At 45.9% G+C, this 17,676-nt stretch overlaps 1 protein-coding gene across 1 annotated transcript in view; it reads right to left on the minus strand.

The window, feature by feature from the left end:
* Nucleotides 1–17,676, minus strand: part of ALK (ALK receptor tyrosine kinase) — a 557,631-nt gene that overhangs the window by 27,042 nt on the left and 512,913 nt on the right. Inside the window, exons 14-20 of the mRNA XM_065401476.1 lie at nucleotides 16,825–16,956; nucleotides 15,569–15,713; nucleotides 13,224–13,286; nucleotides 10,910–11,008; nucleotides 9,311–9,463; nucleotides 6,198–6,296; nucleotides 3,922–4,108 (exon numbers count right to left, since the gene is read on the minus strand). Of these exons, the coding sequence (XP_065257548.1) occupies nucleotides 3,922–4,108; nucleotides 6,198–6,296; nucleotides 9,311–9,463; nucleotides 10,910–11,008; nucleotides 13,224–13,286; nucleotides 15,569–15,713; nucleotides 16,825–16,956 (878 nt within the window). The remainder of the gene's footprint in view (nucleotides 1–3,921; nucleotides 4,109–6,197; nucleotides 6,297–9,310; nucleotides 9,464–10,909; nucleotides 11,009–13,223; nucleotides 13,287–15,568; nucleotides 15,714–16,824; nucleotides 16,957–17,676) is intronic.

The following is a 17,676-nucleotide window of genomic DNA, read 5'->3' on the forward strand; positions in this document are numbered from 1 at the left end:
TCCTGACCATGGTATTGGTCCATTACTAGATGGAAATGGTAGAATTACCAACAATAATGCAGAAAAGGCAGAAGTGTTCAATAAATATTTCTGTTCTGTATTTGGAGAAAAACAGACGATATAGTCTCATCTTATAGTGATGATAACCCTCTTTCCATTCCACTAGTGTCTGAGAAGATCATTGAACAGAAGCTACTAAAGTTGAATATTTTAAAGTCAGCAGCTCTGGATAACTTGCATCCAAGAGTTTTAAAAGAGCCGTCTGAAGAACTTCCTGGACCATTAACATTGATTTTCAATAAGTCTTGGAGCACTGGGGAAGTTCCAGAAGACTGGAAGAAAGCTAATGTTGCACCAGTTTTTAAAAAGGGCAAAGAGGATAGGTCTGTCAGCCTGACATCGATCCTGGAGTGGCTGATGTGGGACTCGATTAATAAAGAATTAAAAAATTAAAGGAGGGTAATGTAATTAATGCAAATCAACATTGGTTTATGGAAAATAGAACCTGTCCAACTCACTTGATATCCCCCCCCCCTTTTTTTTTTATGAGATTACAAGTTTGGTTGATAAAGGTAATAATTCTGATGTAATATACTTAGACTTCTGTGAAGTGTTTGACCTGGTACCGCACAACATTTTGATTAAAAATTAGAATGATGTTAAATTAACATGGCATACATTAAAGGGATTAAACACTGGCTAACTGACAGGTCTCAAAATATAAATGTAAAAGGGACATCATCATTGAATGGGTGTGTTTTCAGTGGGGTACCACAGGGCTTAGTCTTTGGCCCTATGCTATTTAACATTTTTATCAAGAACCTGGAAGAAAAAATAAGATCATCACTGATAAAGTTTGCAGATGACACAAAAATTGGGGGAGTGGTAGATGATGAAGAGGACAGGTCACTGATTCAGAGCAATCCAGATCAGTTGGAAAACTGGGCGCAAGCGAACAATATGCATTTTAACATGGCTATACAGTATGTAAATGTGCACATCTATGAACAAAGAACGTAGGCCATATTTACAGGATGGGGAACTCTATTCTGGGAAACAGTGACTCTGAAAAAGCTTTAGGGGGTCATGGTGGATAATCAGCTGAACACAAACTGCCAGTGTCACACTGTGGCCAAAAGAGCTAATACAATCCTGGCATGCATAAATAGGGAAATCTCAAGTAGGTGTATAGAGGTTATTTTACCTCTGTATTTGGGACTGGTGCAACCGCTGCTGGAATAGTGTCCCTGGTTCTGGTGCTCACAGTTCAAGAAGGATGTTAATAAATTTGAGAGGATTCAGAGAAGAACCACGAGACTAATTAAAGGGTTATAAGACAGGTTTTCTAGTGATAGACTCAGAGAGCTCTCTCAAACAAAGAGAAAGTTAAGGATTGACTTGATTACAGTCTATAAGTACCTACATGGGGAACAAATATTCAGTACTGGGGCTCTTCAGTCTAGCAGAGAAAGGTATAACACCATTCAATGGGTGGAAGTTGAAGCTAAAGAAATTCAGTCTGGAAATAAGGTGTACATTTTTGAGAGTGAGGGTAATTAACCATTGGAACAAGTTACCAAGGATCGTCTCCATCACCGACAATTTTTAAATCAAGCTGGGACGTTTTTCTGATAGCTCTGCTCTAGGAATTACTTTGGGGGCAGTTCTATCGCTTGTGCGATACAGGAGGTCAGACTAGATGACCACAATAGTCCCTTCTGGCCTTGGAAACTACAAACTATGCCCGATGAAGCCAGTGTACTGGAGTTAAAGTGTTGGCACAGTCGTACATAGCACACAGCATTGTCCTCTTACACTAGTACAAGAACAGTGTTTAATTTTAGTTTACTTGCTGTGTAACTCAAAAGTGAGCTAAAAACGATGGGCCTATCATGGATACACTTCTCATTTGATAGCCATACTCTAAATCTGCTAACAACTCCTCATACAATTATACGTCTCACTTAAAGAAAGCATCAAGCGAGAGGCTGTGTAGTACAGCGTGCTATGTAAGTGCTAAAAATGGTTACTGTAGATGTTAACATATTATGAAGAAGGTTTGAGGTTTAATTATGAAACAAGATAGAGAAAAAAGCAAATAAATAAATCGTACATCCCACTAATGCGCATTTTCTCCATTGTGCTCATTAGAGAAGTTTTGTGTCACTGCTTATTCTGGTTTTCAATTAATGAAAGTTAAAGCACTAAGTGCAACAGCCGGCACATCACATGGGCATTATGGGCTCAGGTACACAACACACCACCACCGTGGTGAATGTAGCGGAGATGGAAGCTGCTGGACTGACAGCGCTGGAATCCCCTCTTCAACCACTGAGGGGTTCAGCTTTGGCAGGGGCAGTGCAAGCCCTCCCCCTGATACTCCTCTTCCTCAACTCTGACACGGAGGGGGCTTTCTAGGGGCTCTCTCATGCAGCGAGATGCCGAGTCATTCGTATGAACCAGGCCTGGACTGATGGCCAGATCGAATGGCTGCTGGGTGGTCTGTGTTCCATTGAGCTGGTGGCCTCATTCCAGTTCTAAATGGCACCTCTGTGGACCGTCTCAGCAGATCACAGAGAGTGAACTCCCCAGATCACGGTCCCTCCTAGAGAAGGTTAAGGTACATTCCTTGTGGGCGAGGGTGGGGGAAGCTTGTGCTATTGTTGTCCATGCTGTACCTGTTCTGTAGATACAGTTCAATTTAGAGTGGCTTTACTCCTTGCCACGATAAAGAATGTTACATTCTCTGACTGTCAGGCCTCAGCCCTGGCAGCTAACCCACACTGCAGAGTCAAATTGCCTGTGGCTTGACTGCAGCTATCAATTATTCCCAATAAGTGTCAGCCTGAAACATTGTTCTCTGCAGCACTAACCCACCCTTTGTAAAATGGGGATATAAAACAGAGCTGCTACGGCTCATAAACCTATCCCACCTCCCCCATCAATTCCCAGCTGTTTCCTTTACCCTCGGTGGTAAAGGCATTTGGCAGCACACATTGCATTGGGAAGTCCTAACTTCTGATCAATGAGGTATTAGATATGACAGAGGAGCCCTGCAGTACCTGACAACAGTGAGGGTGGTAGTGGATGTTGTGGGCTTCATCTCTGTTGTATCTCCGGGAGGATTTTGGAAATACAAGCTCCTGAATCTCCCATACCCTCCTGCTTCTTAATCCTGTCTTTTGGCTTTGTGTCTAAGATCATGTAGTATCAGTGTCACATCATATCCTCTATGGAGGAGGACTGTATCCTGCAATAGTAGAGGGGCTGGACTCGATGATTCTGCAGGTCTTTCCTAGAGATGATCTCCAACCCACGGCCTCCTAATCTTTTTAAAAGTTCTGATCCAGATTCTAATGTGGCTCAGGCCCATGGATAGATTTCCCCATCTCTGGCTTTTATAGTCCAAGTCCCACTGTCCGGTAGCATCTAGAGTCTCATCGCTCACTGCTGTTGTTGCAGTTGCTGATGTCACTCTCATTGCCAGGAATCCAGTCACAGACTTCTAATGAACCTCCTCCAATCCTCATGCTCTCCATATTACATCAGTTAATATTTGGTCTAAACACAAGGGTATTCCACAAAATGTTTGAGACCCTGAAAGAAAGATGTCTGGGGTCTGAACTACTGGGCTTCCTGGTGATAGCTGTTCAGTTCCTTCTACAAGACAGAAGATGAACAATGTGCCTATGAAAGGCTAAGGAAACCTAGCTGGAGTCCAGTCCCCACAATGGTCATGTGGTAAGCATGGAATACCACCCTACCCACCATAGCTCTTTTGTGTGTCCAAGGTGGGTGAATGTATGGAAAGAAAGAGAATGTGAGAGATCAAGTGTGCGTGTGTATGTATATATATATATAAAAGAGAGTGTATATGAGTGGATGGGGTGAAGTATGGGGAAGGCAAACAGATGAGCTTACCTTATGAGGGAGATATTTTTCCGAGGCACCTCTTTGAGATCACTGATGGAGGTGGTCTTTCCTGCAAAGCAGTAGTTGGGATTGTAGTCCGTCATAATAGTGGAGGTGCGCAGCCTGCTCAGTTTGTACTCGGGGCTCTGTAATTCCAACTGCATGGCTTGCAGCTCCTGGTGTTTCCGGCGATACACTGGAAATAGAGCACAGTGAATCAGGGAGGCAGACTGCCTTGTGAACATGAAGGCAACCAACACAGAACATATGTGCTGTGGAACTGGTATAGTGTTCAGACTCCAGTGAATCAAAATAAACGGGGGCATTGTCAACCATCTGTACTTCGCGTATATGCAGAAGTCTGGGTGCTTCTCCAAAGCTCAGGCTGAAATTATCCAACTGGTTTGATTTAGAAATTAGGCTAAGAACAAGCTCACTCATGAGTCTCCCAGTATTTCTTGATTTGAAGAATAGGGTGAAATCCACTAGCAGTGAACTCTGAAGTAACAAATCTGTTTTGTTAGAGATTATCTGGGCTTCAAAGTATCCAGATCCAATTTTCCCGAAGTTCAAGGGCGTTTGGATGCAGGGTTTTGGTTAAGCACCTAGCTTATGAGGAAGTTGAATAAAAGTCCATACTTAGTTGTATCACAATGTTCACACTGAAATCTCTTTAGAAGTAAAATCTCTCTCCTCACAATGAAGTTGTGTAAATAAAATGACTTCACTTTATGAAACTCCCTCTTGATTCCCATAAGCATGAAGGGAGTCTAGCGGATAAGTGTAAAGTTTTTAAAGACACCCATCCACTTGATCAAATGTTTCTAAACCTCAGACATGGTTCAAATTTGGGGGAAAGCTGAAATCAGTTCTTATAGTCTCGGAATTAATTCACTCAGCTGTTATGTTAGCTCTCCACACCTATGGAAGACAGGCATTTCTTAGGAAATCACAGACCAAAGCTAGTCTTATTGTGAAAGTAATTCGAGTTCCACATGTAAGTTTACAAAGTAGGGCCCAGTCATGGACAGGCCCAACAGTAATTTTGCCACTGACTTCAATGGGAGCAAGACTGGGCCCGAAGACTGTGGCTGTACTAGGTCCCATGTCTGCTCTGATAGATAAGTCACTGAGAGGAAGAGTTTAAGGGGAAAGCTTTCACTAGCAAAGGGGGATGAATTTAATGACCTATTATCAAGCCCTCCTAGTTCTCCTTTCACCTTATCATTGCTCTTGGTTTGATTGGTCAGATCTCTGCTCATTCCTGAAATGAGAATGATAGGGATGGCCAGAAAGAATTTGGTTATTCTTCTATTCCCTGAAAAGTAATTAGATCCTTAAGGGGATACTGTTAGAACAGAAACTGTACATCTGAAACCACGTGTATGTATTAATAGCAACACCTGAAATAACTACACAAATCTAATTTACTAGTCACCATCTGACCTTCTGGGTGTGTGTTTTTTCAAAAAGCATTTCCCTCAGTTTGGACAATGGAAGGATACTGGCTAGTTTGAATCACTGGTTCTCATGCATTAGTGCAATAATCCTGGTATGTTTAGAGTAGGAATGTAGGCATGGGATTGTTTAAATAAAAATTTAAAAAAAGATGTAATTGAAATTCTGACAAAGGCCATGAACATCCATGTCTTACTAAACCATAATTTGTAAAATTGGAATCTAAGCCAAGGTCTTCAAACTTGGGTAACTAAATGTAAGCACCTAAATGCATATTGTAGGTACCCTAAACTAAAAGAGGCCTGATTTTTTTTAAAAGTGTGAGCACTCACAGCTCCCTTTAAAATCAGTGAAAATTGGAAATTGTGATCTGACATTTTTACACTCCAAACCACACAACGGTCTCTCTTTAAGGATGTAATCATGAGAAGTACGGCAATGCTGCAGTCAGTCACTGGAAGGACCTTGCAACTAGCTAGTAATGAAAAGGAAGACAAAGATGGTATTTTAATTATACCTGGATATCCATTTATACCAATATTTACTGCCTGGTGAAATATAAAGTGTAAAAATATTGCTCAAACTAATTTTTTTTTCAGCTTTCCCTTCACAAGAAAAAATGTCCCTAAATTGGTTGTTTTGGTTAAAAACATTTATCAAAAAAGAAAACAGATGAGTTTTCATTAAAAAAAAAAACAACCAACACAGTGTAAAGCTTGAGTCCTAATGCCAATGTTCTTGGCTCTACTAGAAATGGCTTAGGTGAGAAGCACAATATGCTGCCACTTTTGCTGCTCTCTGCACATTTTGCTTTATGAGACACTCACCTATCATGATCCCGGAAAAAGCCAGAATGAGAGCAGCAACCAGTGCTGACGTCACTACAGACAAGACCAAGGAGAGGGGGAGATGAGCCACGGGGTCAGCTGAAAGAGATGCATAAGGAAGGGGGAGTTACTTGTTTTAACTGATCTCCCTATGGTCAGGCCGGCTGACAGCAATTCCGGGCCTCAGGGCAGAACAGTCAATGGGCCCCTGCGCACGCACAAGCCGTGGACACGGTCCGCCTGACATTTGGCAGTGCTGCGCCTGCGCTGGCTGGTGCCCAGCGAGCTGCCAGCTGCGCTGCTGGGTGCGCGCTTCCAGCATGGCCAGGGCTTCCACATGCCCGCCCAGTAGGGTTGCCAACTGTCTAATTGCGCAAACCCAAAGACTCTTGCCCTGCCCCTTCCCTGAGGCCATGCCCCTGTCCTGCCCCTTCTGAGGCCCTGTCCCCGCTCACTCTATCCCCCCTCCCTGTGTCGCTCGCTCTCCTGCACCCTCACTCACTTTCACCAGGCTGGGGCAGGAGGTTGCGGTGTGGGAGGGGGTGCGGGTTCAAGCTCTGGGAGGGAGTTTGGGTGCGGGAGGGGATGCAGGCTCTGGGAGGCAGTTTGGGTATGGGAGGGGGTGTGGGGTGCAGGCTCTGGGAGGGAGTTTGGGTGCAGAAGGGGGTGCAGGGTAGGGGCTCTGGGAGGAAGTTTGGGTGCAGGGGTGCAGGAGGGGGTCAGGGTCGGCTCTTACCTCAGGTGGCTCCTGAAAGCAACCAGCACACACCTCTGGAAGTGGCTTCTAGACGGGGGGCCCAGGGGGTCTCCGCGTGCCACTGCCCACAGGCACCGCCCCCACATGTCTCATTGGCCGCAGTTCCTGGCCAATGGGAGCTGCGGAGTCGGTGCTCAGGGTGGGGGCAGCGCACGGAGACCCCCTGCCCCCCCAAGGACTGTAGGAGCATTCCGTCCGCTTCCAGGAGTGGCGCGGAGCGTGAGCGAGCGGGAAGCCTGCCTTAGCTCTGCTGCGCTGCACTGCCGCCAGTGGTGGAGGCTGGGGTCCCCCGGGCCCTTTTAAATCACCCGGGCCCCTGGGCAATTGCCCCCTTCCCATCCCCCCACCCCATCAGCGGGCCTGCCTCTGGTCATTTTTAATGTAATATTTTTTTCTATCCCTCCTCCCATTGACTCCATCTGTCACTCTTGCACTGTAGGAAACAGAGGATAACCTCTGCTGCAATCAACTCCCAGATCTATGACTTCCAATGGCTCATTGTTTCACTTTCCTCAATTAAGTTTGAGCCATAAAAACAGATGGTTTCCTATCAGGAAATTAATACACACACTCACTGGCTTTGAAAGCAAGGTCATAAAAACAGGGATCGGGTGGTGGGGGTGGGGAGTTAAATTGTCAGTGGGGGCTGAGTGGTGCCATCAATGTCAAGTCATAGCGAAAATAGGATGAGGACAATTGCAGTATATCATCTGCTAAATGCATCCACACAGAAAGAACAGATGACTACTGGGGAAAACCCCACTACATGGAAGCTGTGTTAGCTGGTTTATAACATTCCTTCCCCCCCCCCCGTGCAATATCTACCATTTAATAATACTTATGGAGCACTTTCCAATCAGGGATCACAAGGCAAACGATGACCATCACCACACCCATATAAATACATCTGACTATCCCCATTTTACAGATGGGGAGACTGCAACATAAAGAGGTTGAACAATTTTCCCAACTCAGTGGCAGAGCTGGGAATAGGACCAAGAACCCTGGCTTAGAGTCCCTCGCTCTACCTGCTGGACTCAGTACCTCTTCTTAATGTACAAATGTGGGGAAAGCCCAGTACTGGAGCTCTGAGTGTAAGCAGGGCAAATATACTCCACTCTGCTTGCCTATGTTTTGCGTTCAGCTCTCAAATGAAGCACTGACTCGGATTCTCCTCCTTGCTTTCCCCTCTCCCATGATGTTTACCCCTCCCTCTGCCTCATGCCTGTGACATGTCATCTCTGGCTCTTGGGAAGCCTAAGCTTAGGGTTGAGTTTGACTGGAAAATTCAGGGGCGCCATTTCAGATTTCAGTGGAGAGGGGGCAGCTTTCAGCAGAGGCCCAGGGGCCACTTAGACCCCTGGAAGTTCTTGGGATTTTTGAAGGATAAAAAGTAAAAATCCAAAATCAGTCAGTTCCCTTCACAGCTGCAAGGGGAGAGACCTCACTGTGCTTTTCCTAGGAAAAGCTGAGACTCTGAAGCACAAGATGGCAGCCCCCAGTGCACCGTTGGGCAAAGGGTGCTTCATCGCTCCTCTAGCAGCCGATGTTCTGGCCATCTTTGCCAATCACAGCTCTAGCCCGAGCACTAGGGCCAATCAGTAGTGAGGGTGTGTGGCACCAGATGAGGTTGGAGCAGAACTGCAGTTGCTTCAGCCCAGAGGACAGGTGGGTCCCTGGAGCTGGGATGGGTAGGTCGGGGAGCAAGCTCCAGGCTGCTTGTGGGTCTCCGGCTGCTGAAGGTTTCAGGGAACAGAGCAGGTCTCTGGGCCTGGAGCCCGAGCTACTCTCCAGGGCAGCCCCAGGTGCAGCCCACAGGAGGGACCCTGTAGGTACTTGTCTTCCTCCTGGGCCATGGGCAGCACCTTGAAATTAAGCACAGGTGGGGGAAAAGAGCAACTCCCTCCCCCAAATTGCAACCCTGGGGAAATTCCTTCTTTGGTTGGGGTGAGTGAGTGCGAGTTAATTTCAGATCAGGGCTTCTCTCTTTGATCTGTGCCCGATATAGTGTCAATGTAACCAAAGGCTCTTTAAGGGGCACTCACACCCACAGATCACATATCTTGCCCCTTCAGTGCAAAATATCACTTAACTGCCCAATGATGCATGTATATAAGGCAAAACACATTAGCAGTGCTGCCCCATGTGCCAGCTTCCTCGCCACTGAAGTGCACTGCGTTTTCACTGCAAATGCCAGCAACAAAGGGGATAATTAATCAGGGTCGACTTTAAAGAAAGGCTATCTAAGTGCTTCTGTGCTGTCTTGCAGTCCAAGTCATTAAAGAGGCTTTCACTATGTATTCACTCATAGACCTACCCATCCCAAAGGAGCCCCTTCCTCCCTGCACCTTCTTACCTACACAAGAAACACCATCGTCAGCCAGGTCTGTCCCAGGCTCACAGAAGCAAATGACTTTTTGAGTCTCCAGATCAACACGGCACTCATCAAGCTCACAGTGGCTGCAGTTGAGGTGCAGCTTAATAGCCACCTCTCCGTGCCCCTCTGTCACTAGGGAACAGAAGAAAGAGGCTGAGTTGTTATTGTAGACATAACCCAAGAGCTTTCCGCAGACAGCGACAGGAGAACTGCCGCATTATGGGATGGGAAATGCACAAGCGTATGGTGCCCAAGTGCCCCACATCGGGTGGGATGGGCCCTGTCTGAAAACCTTTCCTGACTGCCATTCACCCCTCTCTGCTGACTGTATCCCCACTTCTCACTGGCACCTGCATTAGGGGAGAGGAGACTGAAGGAATCTCAGCTAATAGTTTTCATTTACAAAAAAAATCCCTCCGCTAAGCTGTCTTGGACACCTGCACTGTAGCCATGTTGAACCAGCTATGCTGGTGCAATGTGGCCAGACAGCCCCACCCCCTTCAGTGAAATCCCCAATGCAGCAAGGCGTCCTGCCAGCCTTGTATTGCCTCTACAGAGCACAAGGGGCATTGTGGGGCAGGTCCAGGGCATGCTGAGGCCAGGAGGAAGTGTTGCAGGAGCAGTCCTGTGCCCTCCATGCTACAGCAAGCCCCATTGGGGCTATGGGAGTGGGGGGAGGAGATGCAAGTTAGGGCAGCCCTCAGGAGTTTCCTAGTCTGTGCTGGGGCTGAACCATCCACAGCATCCCCTACTTACCCACTGGGGGAGATCAAGTTCAAGTCCTCAACTCTTGGGGCCAGCACAGACTGGGAAGGCTGCCAAGGTTGCACACTCCACCTGTAGGAACTGGGGGAAATGCCTCACTGCCCTCTCCAGCAACTCTGTCAGTCTGACCCCGGAGAAGCTTTAATGGGCGAAGAGCTGAGCACTGAAACATTTCCCATAAGATTGCTCTCAGCTTCCAGCACTAGCAGAAGCACAACATATAAATCACAGGCTGACAGCTTGGGGAGAGGGGTCTGCTAAATCATCTAGTCCGTGCTCCACCCAGGACTGGATTGTGGTCGTAGATTGTTGTAAACCAGATGTATTCCAACTTCGTTGAGTAACATCTTTTATTTCAGGCAACACACCTATCCCGGCAGTAGCTCCACAGACCCACACTTGCCACAGTTGCCAACAACATACAACACAACACTGGAACACCCACAAATGTCCTTGTTTAACAGTCTGCCTACTCCCCCTACTGGCTGCCTTATTACACACATTATAACAATTTGTTCCCTACAGTATTTCTTGGGTTCATTGTCCAGGCCAGTTTTAAGCGACTTAAGAAATGAAGCTTCCACCACTTCTCACTGTTAGGAAATGTTTCCCCAACAGCCTCCATTTTTTTCTTTGCTCCCTTTCATCTCCTTATTCCTCACTGGACTACACTAAACAACTTCTCTCCTTCCTTGGTGTTCACAACCACACTAATCTACATTTTCTATCTAAGGATCTCAAAGATTTCCAGACACAGCCTACTCCAAACATGAAGGAAACTCATGAGAACTGATTTCTGACCGATATCAATACCTTTTAGTGCGGGGGTGTATAAAGTACCCAGTGGACTAATAAAGGACACACCATCCTCCCCATCCATCTCTGGGTCATTGTCCGCTGCAGCATTGCCACCTATGTCAAATCAGAAGGTACCTTAACATACTGTGGTTCACTAGATCTAAAATACAGTTAAGAATTGCAACATGCAAGCAAATTCACAGTATGAAGCATCCAAATGAGAAAGGGCAATTAATCAGTCAAAATATCCAACTGGGATGTTTAATGGATGGTGGAAAGGTTTAGTGGATAGTGGTACGGACTATTGGCCTTTCACTTCTGGGATTTCGTCTTAATAATGCTTGTGGCTCATAATTAAGCAAATTAATCTTTCAACTCAGTCCCAAGCAGACCATTGCCCACTAAGCACAAACATCACCTTTAATCATTCGGATGCTGTGAAAAACATATGAACAGATCGTCCTATGCAGTCATTTGGCTAGCAGACTGGTCAATGCCAGTGCATAAGGGTTAATTCCGCACAGTTGCTGATCAGGCTACGTACTCCACCAACACTGGGAGTAACAGTCAGCTGATCTGCTTTCTCTCCTCTACACCCCTTGGGCCAGGGTGGTCCAACAGCGATGGGGGGCTGAAGGAGCTTGCATGGGAAATGTTCAAGTGTGCCTTGGACAAGCAGAGGATCTCAGAAGCGGAGCTGTAGACCAATATTTGATCTGTTAACATGCACAGATGCCCTTCCTCCCCCCCCCACAAAAGAGAGGGTTGTTTTTCCACTTTCATCACCTTTGGCAGGGGAGAAAATATCATACTGCAAACAAAAGTATCTTACATGAGGCATTCTGTTGAAAAAATTGTTACACATAATATCATCAAAATGCATGTGGTCAAGCTAGGAATTCAGGCTAATTACTTCCTTGCAGTGTTTTGAGTCTACGATTGCCCTGATTTCAAGCCACAGTGGTGGATAACCAGGGGTAAGAAGTCCACCACAGCTGAAGAGATGGGTGGCCACAGGGACTGATTATGAGTTGTGGAGCTGTTCACCCTATGGTGACGGCTTTCAGTCTGGCCCATATCAGTAGTAATTCAGTGTCATTACCATCTAACGGCTGACCTGGAGCCTACTGGAAAGGAATTAGTGGCCTCCGTTCAGTTCCTTGTTGATGAAAGCCACCATCATAGCTGTCATTAATTGGCCTCCCTTGTTGGCAGTCTTAGCACAAGAGCCAAGGATTGGACTATGGAGACCAAAATACCTGCCTTGCCCTTAGAGATGATTCCTCTAGGGTTGAGGCATGCTGGTCTTATGGCAGTGTGGAGGAAGCTTGGATTGCCACTGCTCATGCTGAATCTCCTTTAAGGCTATGTCTACACTGCACCGTTAACCCGGTAATTGGCACCAGGGTCTGAGCATCTGGGTTAGCCCTGCTCGGGTGAGAGCACCTCCACAGCAAGCCATATCTGGCTATTTCCACACTTGCCTGTGTGTGTCTGGGGGAATACCCCATGGTTTTTCATGCTGAGACACTCTAGGATTTCTTTCCCAGCCAATTGTGGGAGAATTTGTCTCTCCTTCACAGGGAATGGTGGGAAGGGCATTGGAGGACTCGAATGATTTAGCCTGTGTCCCCACTGAACAGTAGGTGGTTTTCAGCCCGAGTTAAAGTGGAGTCATGGCTCTCACCACCCCTCAGCTGGGTCAGCTAGCCTGGGCTCCAGACCCGGATAAAGGGTGTTTTCTTTCCCCCCTGCATGGATGGTAAGTGGGGTGAAGACTAAAACCCGGGTTAACTCTGCAATGTAGACATACCCTAAGTGCAAACATTGGCCATCAGACTCCATGGCAAATGCCCCCAGATGCTGGTCTTGACAACAGGAATGCAAAGCCTATGGCTCCTGCTTCTTCAGCATCATGGCCAAGAAATGAAAGACTCAATATATAATTATGAGTCAAGAATCACAGCAGGATCTTGATGGCATAGTTTTCCACAATGCAAAGCCAGGATTCCAGCTGAAGAACTGACATCCGGCTATTTGCTTAAAGGCTAAACAACATACGTTCATCCAGAGCTAAAAAGGCGACACACAGACATCCTATTACATAACAATCATATATACTAGCTATAGGAGAATTTTTGATCAGTGTTTTGCTGACTGTTAGCACTAAAGGAGGGGAAGGGACACCTTGAACATGAAGCCACTTTACCTATATATCCTCCGCCTCCTCCACCTGAGGAGCACCCCCCTCCACCCCCTCCGAAACCCCCTCTTGTCTCCCACCCCCACTTCTTCATGGCCTGGGGGCAGGATTTTCCTCCAGTAGCACCTTCCAGCAAGGACTTTCCTGACCACAGGAAGGAAGTGTTATCATTCCAGCCACCTCCACCACCTGCAGTTAAGAAAAGAGAAAGCAGCCCATGTAAGTTTCTGTTACATCCAAAATATATATATCAGCAGAATGAATGCTCATTCCAAACACGTCAGCTGCAAGGGAGATCATCATATAGTGGTGAGAGAATGGGATGGGAGTAAGGACTGCTGGGTTCTATTGCCAGTCTGCCACTAACTGGCTGTGTATGACTTGTGGCCACCACAAACTCTCTGTGCCTCTTTTCATCCATCTATAAAAGAAGTGTAATACTGTAATGAGAGCTGGTCAGAAAATGGTATTTTTCCATGAAAAATGTAAAGAGATGAAAAATTTGAGTGTGTGTGGGGATGTAGGAGGACATAGGATTTTTTTTTTTTTTGAGGAAATTTTCCAGTTTTTTCATGAAAAACGAAACCCAAAACTTTTTTGGTTTTCAAAAGGTTATTGGTTTTCAAAAAATACTGAAATAATTTTTTCACTAAAAAACCCATAGAAAATGTTAAAAGAAACATTTTTCTGCAAATAAATTGATTAAAAATGCAATTTTTCTTCACCAACTTTTTTTGATTGAAACATTTTGACTAGCTCTAACTGTAATGGACCGGCTACTTTGTATGTGCTCTATTGCCCTCTACAGGATGAAATCAGATATTCTCAAGTGTGTGTCTTTGGTCTCATATTAGTGACAGCTAACACATAATCTCCCTTAGCTTGACTGTAGTTGCTAGCACTTTTTGGAGCAGGAGAATTTAAGCATATCCTTGCTGTTGCTGTGAAGTTCCAAGTGGCCAGAGCGTGCAGCACAGTGAGAATGGGGAAGTTGGAGTAAACCCTTCACCACCACAACTCTTTAGTTTGCCATACAAATCCTGAATAACTTGAGTTTGTGCAGTGGTGGGGGTGAATGGCTTCCCCCACACTGACAAGTTATACGCAGAAACCTGAGCTCAAGCTATGGGAAGTAGAGTGGATGAGGGAGGAACTAACTTTCTATTACTCTGTCACCAGCCTGGGGTCTGAAATATGTTTTTCAAACAAATCTTTTAAATATCTTTTAAATTAATGGACCACCCAACACAAACCATTTTTCTTGAAACCAAATTCTAACTAATGTTTCTACTACCTTGAGACATCTAATTTTCTGATATCAAAGAGTTTGTGCTTATACTCTTTAATAGCCTAAAATACTACAGTGATTCTTACTAGCACTACTGGTGCCTTTCATTTGAGGAGCTCAATGTACTTAACAAACAGTAATTAGTTAAAGCTCACAACAGCCCTGGATGTAGAGAAGCATTATCCCCATTTTATAGGTGGCCAAACAGAGGCCTAGAGAGGTTAAGTGACTTGCCAAAGGCCACAAAGTAAGTGGAAGTCAAGAAGAAAATTAAGAGTCCTGACTTCCAGCCCTCTGCTCTCTATGCAGTCCCCACTACATAGCATTCAGTTTGGAACATTAAAAAACCCATTTCTGTGCCTCCATTCCCCATCTGTAAATTGGGGATACTAATACTTCTCTCTTTCAGACAAGGATTGGGGTGAGTTAGTTTGAAATTGTACAAACTACCACATCCGTAAACACTAAATATTGTTAATTGTGATTTTGTTTATTTTTGCAGGGTTCATGATGATTGAAGGTTCAAGATCCAAAGCGCTGGACATTACAGAGCTATGGAAGAGGCTTTTCAGTCTCAGGAAACAAAACAAACAAACATACGGAGATTAAAGTGAATTTCATGCTTGGGAAAGGTGCCAGACTGATTGTCTGTAAGACTGAAGTCCACTAACCACAGAACAGTACAATCCGAGAACGAAACTAGACAATGTTCTGTAGGGAACAATCCTGCCTTGGCAGGGAGATGGACTGGATGACAATAGGTCCTGCCCATCTCTGTTTTTTTGGTTCTGTAAGCAGAGACTGCCGAAACACAAGCTACTCATAGAGAATGCACTTGCCCTGATGCGAGAGGGTGGTCCCCACCTCTGTGACTCGTTCAGCCCTTGACCTTTTTGCAGGGACTGCTAACCTGTCTGCACTAGCCTGGGAAGCTATGCTGTAGAAATGCTACATGATTTCCATGTCTACAGGGATGTCTTCCCTGTGGTGACAATGGTTTCTGAGGGTCTCACATTTTTGCATCTTATGTTCTGTCCCTCAAAGATTTGCTGAGACAAAGTGGGTGAGGTAATATCCTTTACTGGACCAACTTCTGTTGGTGAGAGAGACAAGCTTTGGAGTTTACACAGAGCTCTTCTTCAGGTCTGGGAAAGATTTTCTGAACAGAGTAAATGTTCCTTACCTGCAGCTCCTGAATTTCCATTCAGCCCTGGAACAGATGAATCATTCTCCAGCCTTTCTGGATGAAAAGTATCTGTTTTGGCCCTGTAGGCCCTGCCACCACCTCCTGCTGCAATTATCAAGGGGACTGGTTCTCCATTCTCCATCTTAACAGGGTGAATTGAGAAATGAAGCTGGGGTTTATGCTGTGTCAACATGCAAATACAAGTTCATCTCACACGCTAGTTACTTCATGTTGCACTAAGCAAGTCCCCAGGACTGCTGAGCAGTCCAAATTACAATTGCCTTATTCATGTACCTGCATCCAAAGATTAATGGACAGTACTAATCGTACCATGTTCAGTGGAGAACAGCAGCTTCGATGGCTATATGTATTGTGCACGCCAGTGCTCACGGATCTTGTAAAGCATGTAATGTTACCCTGTATGATGTAGTATATCAATTACAAGAGCTCTAAGGTACACTGCTCTGTGTAGTGCAGTACAGTGGCTCCACTTTGCAGGGGATTATCACTTTGGGAGCTACTTGAGTGTGCAGAGTTACTATGATATGGTACAAGTCTATTGATTTGAAGCATATTGAGAACACATAAAACTGGGAGTCGGGATGAATGCTGATTGATTAGCCAACTTTTGATAAAATGTAAATGACCTGCAGTGGAGATCAATGGGCTTTGGCTGAAAGGCTACACCTACGGCAGAGCATAAAGGCTGATCCCAATTGTTCATATGCCATAGCACAGCAGAAGTCAAAGGCTATAGGGCCTTGTGTATTCTGTGATTCCACAGCTCAAGAAACTGCCGTGGAATTTACCCATTGGACAGAACTGTGCTCCAGAATCTCAGGTCACAATAAAAAAATATATTTTTAGTCCTTGTGGTTGCAAGGTAAACTTTAAAAATGTGAACAGAATGTAAACTGATCCAGTGACCCTGCCTGAGTCAGCAGACAGCCTTAGCAAAAGCTTGAAGAGGTATGAACAGGGCCATTCAGCTCAATAAGGGCTCAGGACCTCTGTGCATCCACAGCCATAAATTGTAAATATAAGTTATATTTAAGCTCACTTTAAGGCTTGTTTATTCTGTGGGAGCGGTTTAAAGGGTCCTTAGTGTAAGTGAGACTCAGGCCCAGAGAGTTCTTGGTGCTCCAGGGTACATTGTAGGGGGCACTTACTAAACAAAGGATGGCATTCACGTAAAAGTCTAGGTAGTGTGCAGCATTTTTATGTAATAGGATATAATGGCTATGTTCCTGTACCTTAAATATATACGTTGCTCCTCCCCCTCCACCACCTCCTCCTGCCCATTCATGGACACTCCTGTTCACTCGAATCTCCTCTTCAATCACGTTATTCTCTCCAATGCATACTTTCTGTATAACATGGTTAGTCTGCAGATAGAACAGCAAGTCTGAGTTCAGACAAGGAGCTTCCATTTTGCTGCACACACAAAGTAAGTTCATCAGCTAATCATAGAATATCAGGGTTGGAAGGGACCTCAGGAGGTCATCTAGTCCGGCCTCATATGCCTCCCTCCCCTGCATTTGCAAACCAATGGTCTAAATGTGCTTCCACCAAAACCAAAGGGAATTTTGCCTCTGCCTCCAAAGGGAGCAGAAGCAGGCTCACACTCTCCTACAAGAGTGTCACCTTTTGCTCTGCTACTGGCCAGAGGAATTTGTGGCTTTTTAAAACTGAATCCTTTAAAAATGAATCCAGTGCTGACACAGGCACTGACCTTCCAAAATGCTGGGGGGGTGCTCGACCCCCGGCTCTGACCCAGGCCCTGCCCCCACTCCACCCCTTCTCTCAAGGCCCCACCCCTTCCCGCCCAGTTCCACCCCCTCCCCCAAACATGCCACGTCCTCACTCCTCCTGCAGGCCGCGAAACAGCTGTTTGCGGCAGGTGGGAGGCGCGGGGAGGGAGGGAAAGGCGCTGATCTCCAGGGCCCACCAGCGGGTGGGAGGTGCTGGGGGGGGAGGGTGGTGCTGATAGGGGGGCTGCCGGTGGGTGCTCAGCACCCACCCTTTTTTCCCTGTGGGTGCTCTAGCCCCGGAGCTCCCACGGAGTCGGCACCTATGAGTGCTGATCAAAAGAGGCAAATAGACAT

The sequence above is a fragment of the Emys orbicularis genome, chromosome 3 (assembly GCF_028017835.1).
Source record: "Emys orbicularis isolate rEmyOrb1 chromosome 3, rEmyOrb1.hap1, whole genome shotgun sequence".
NCBI classification, from domain to species: domain Eukaryota; kingdom Metazoa; phylum Chordata; order Testudines; family Emydidae; genus Emys; species Emys orbicularis.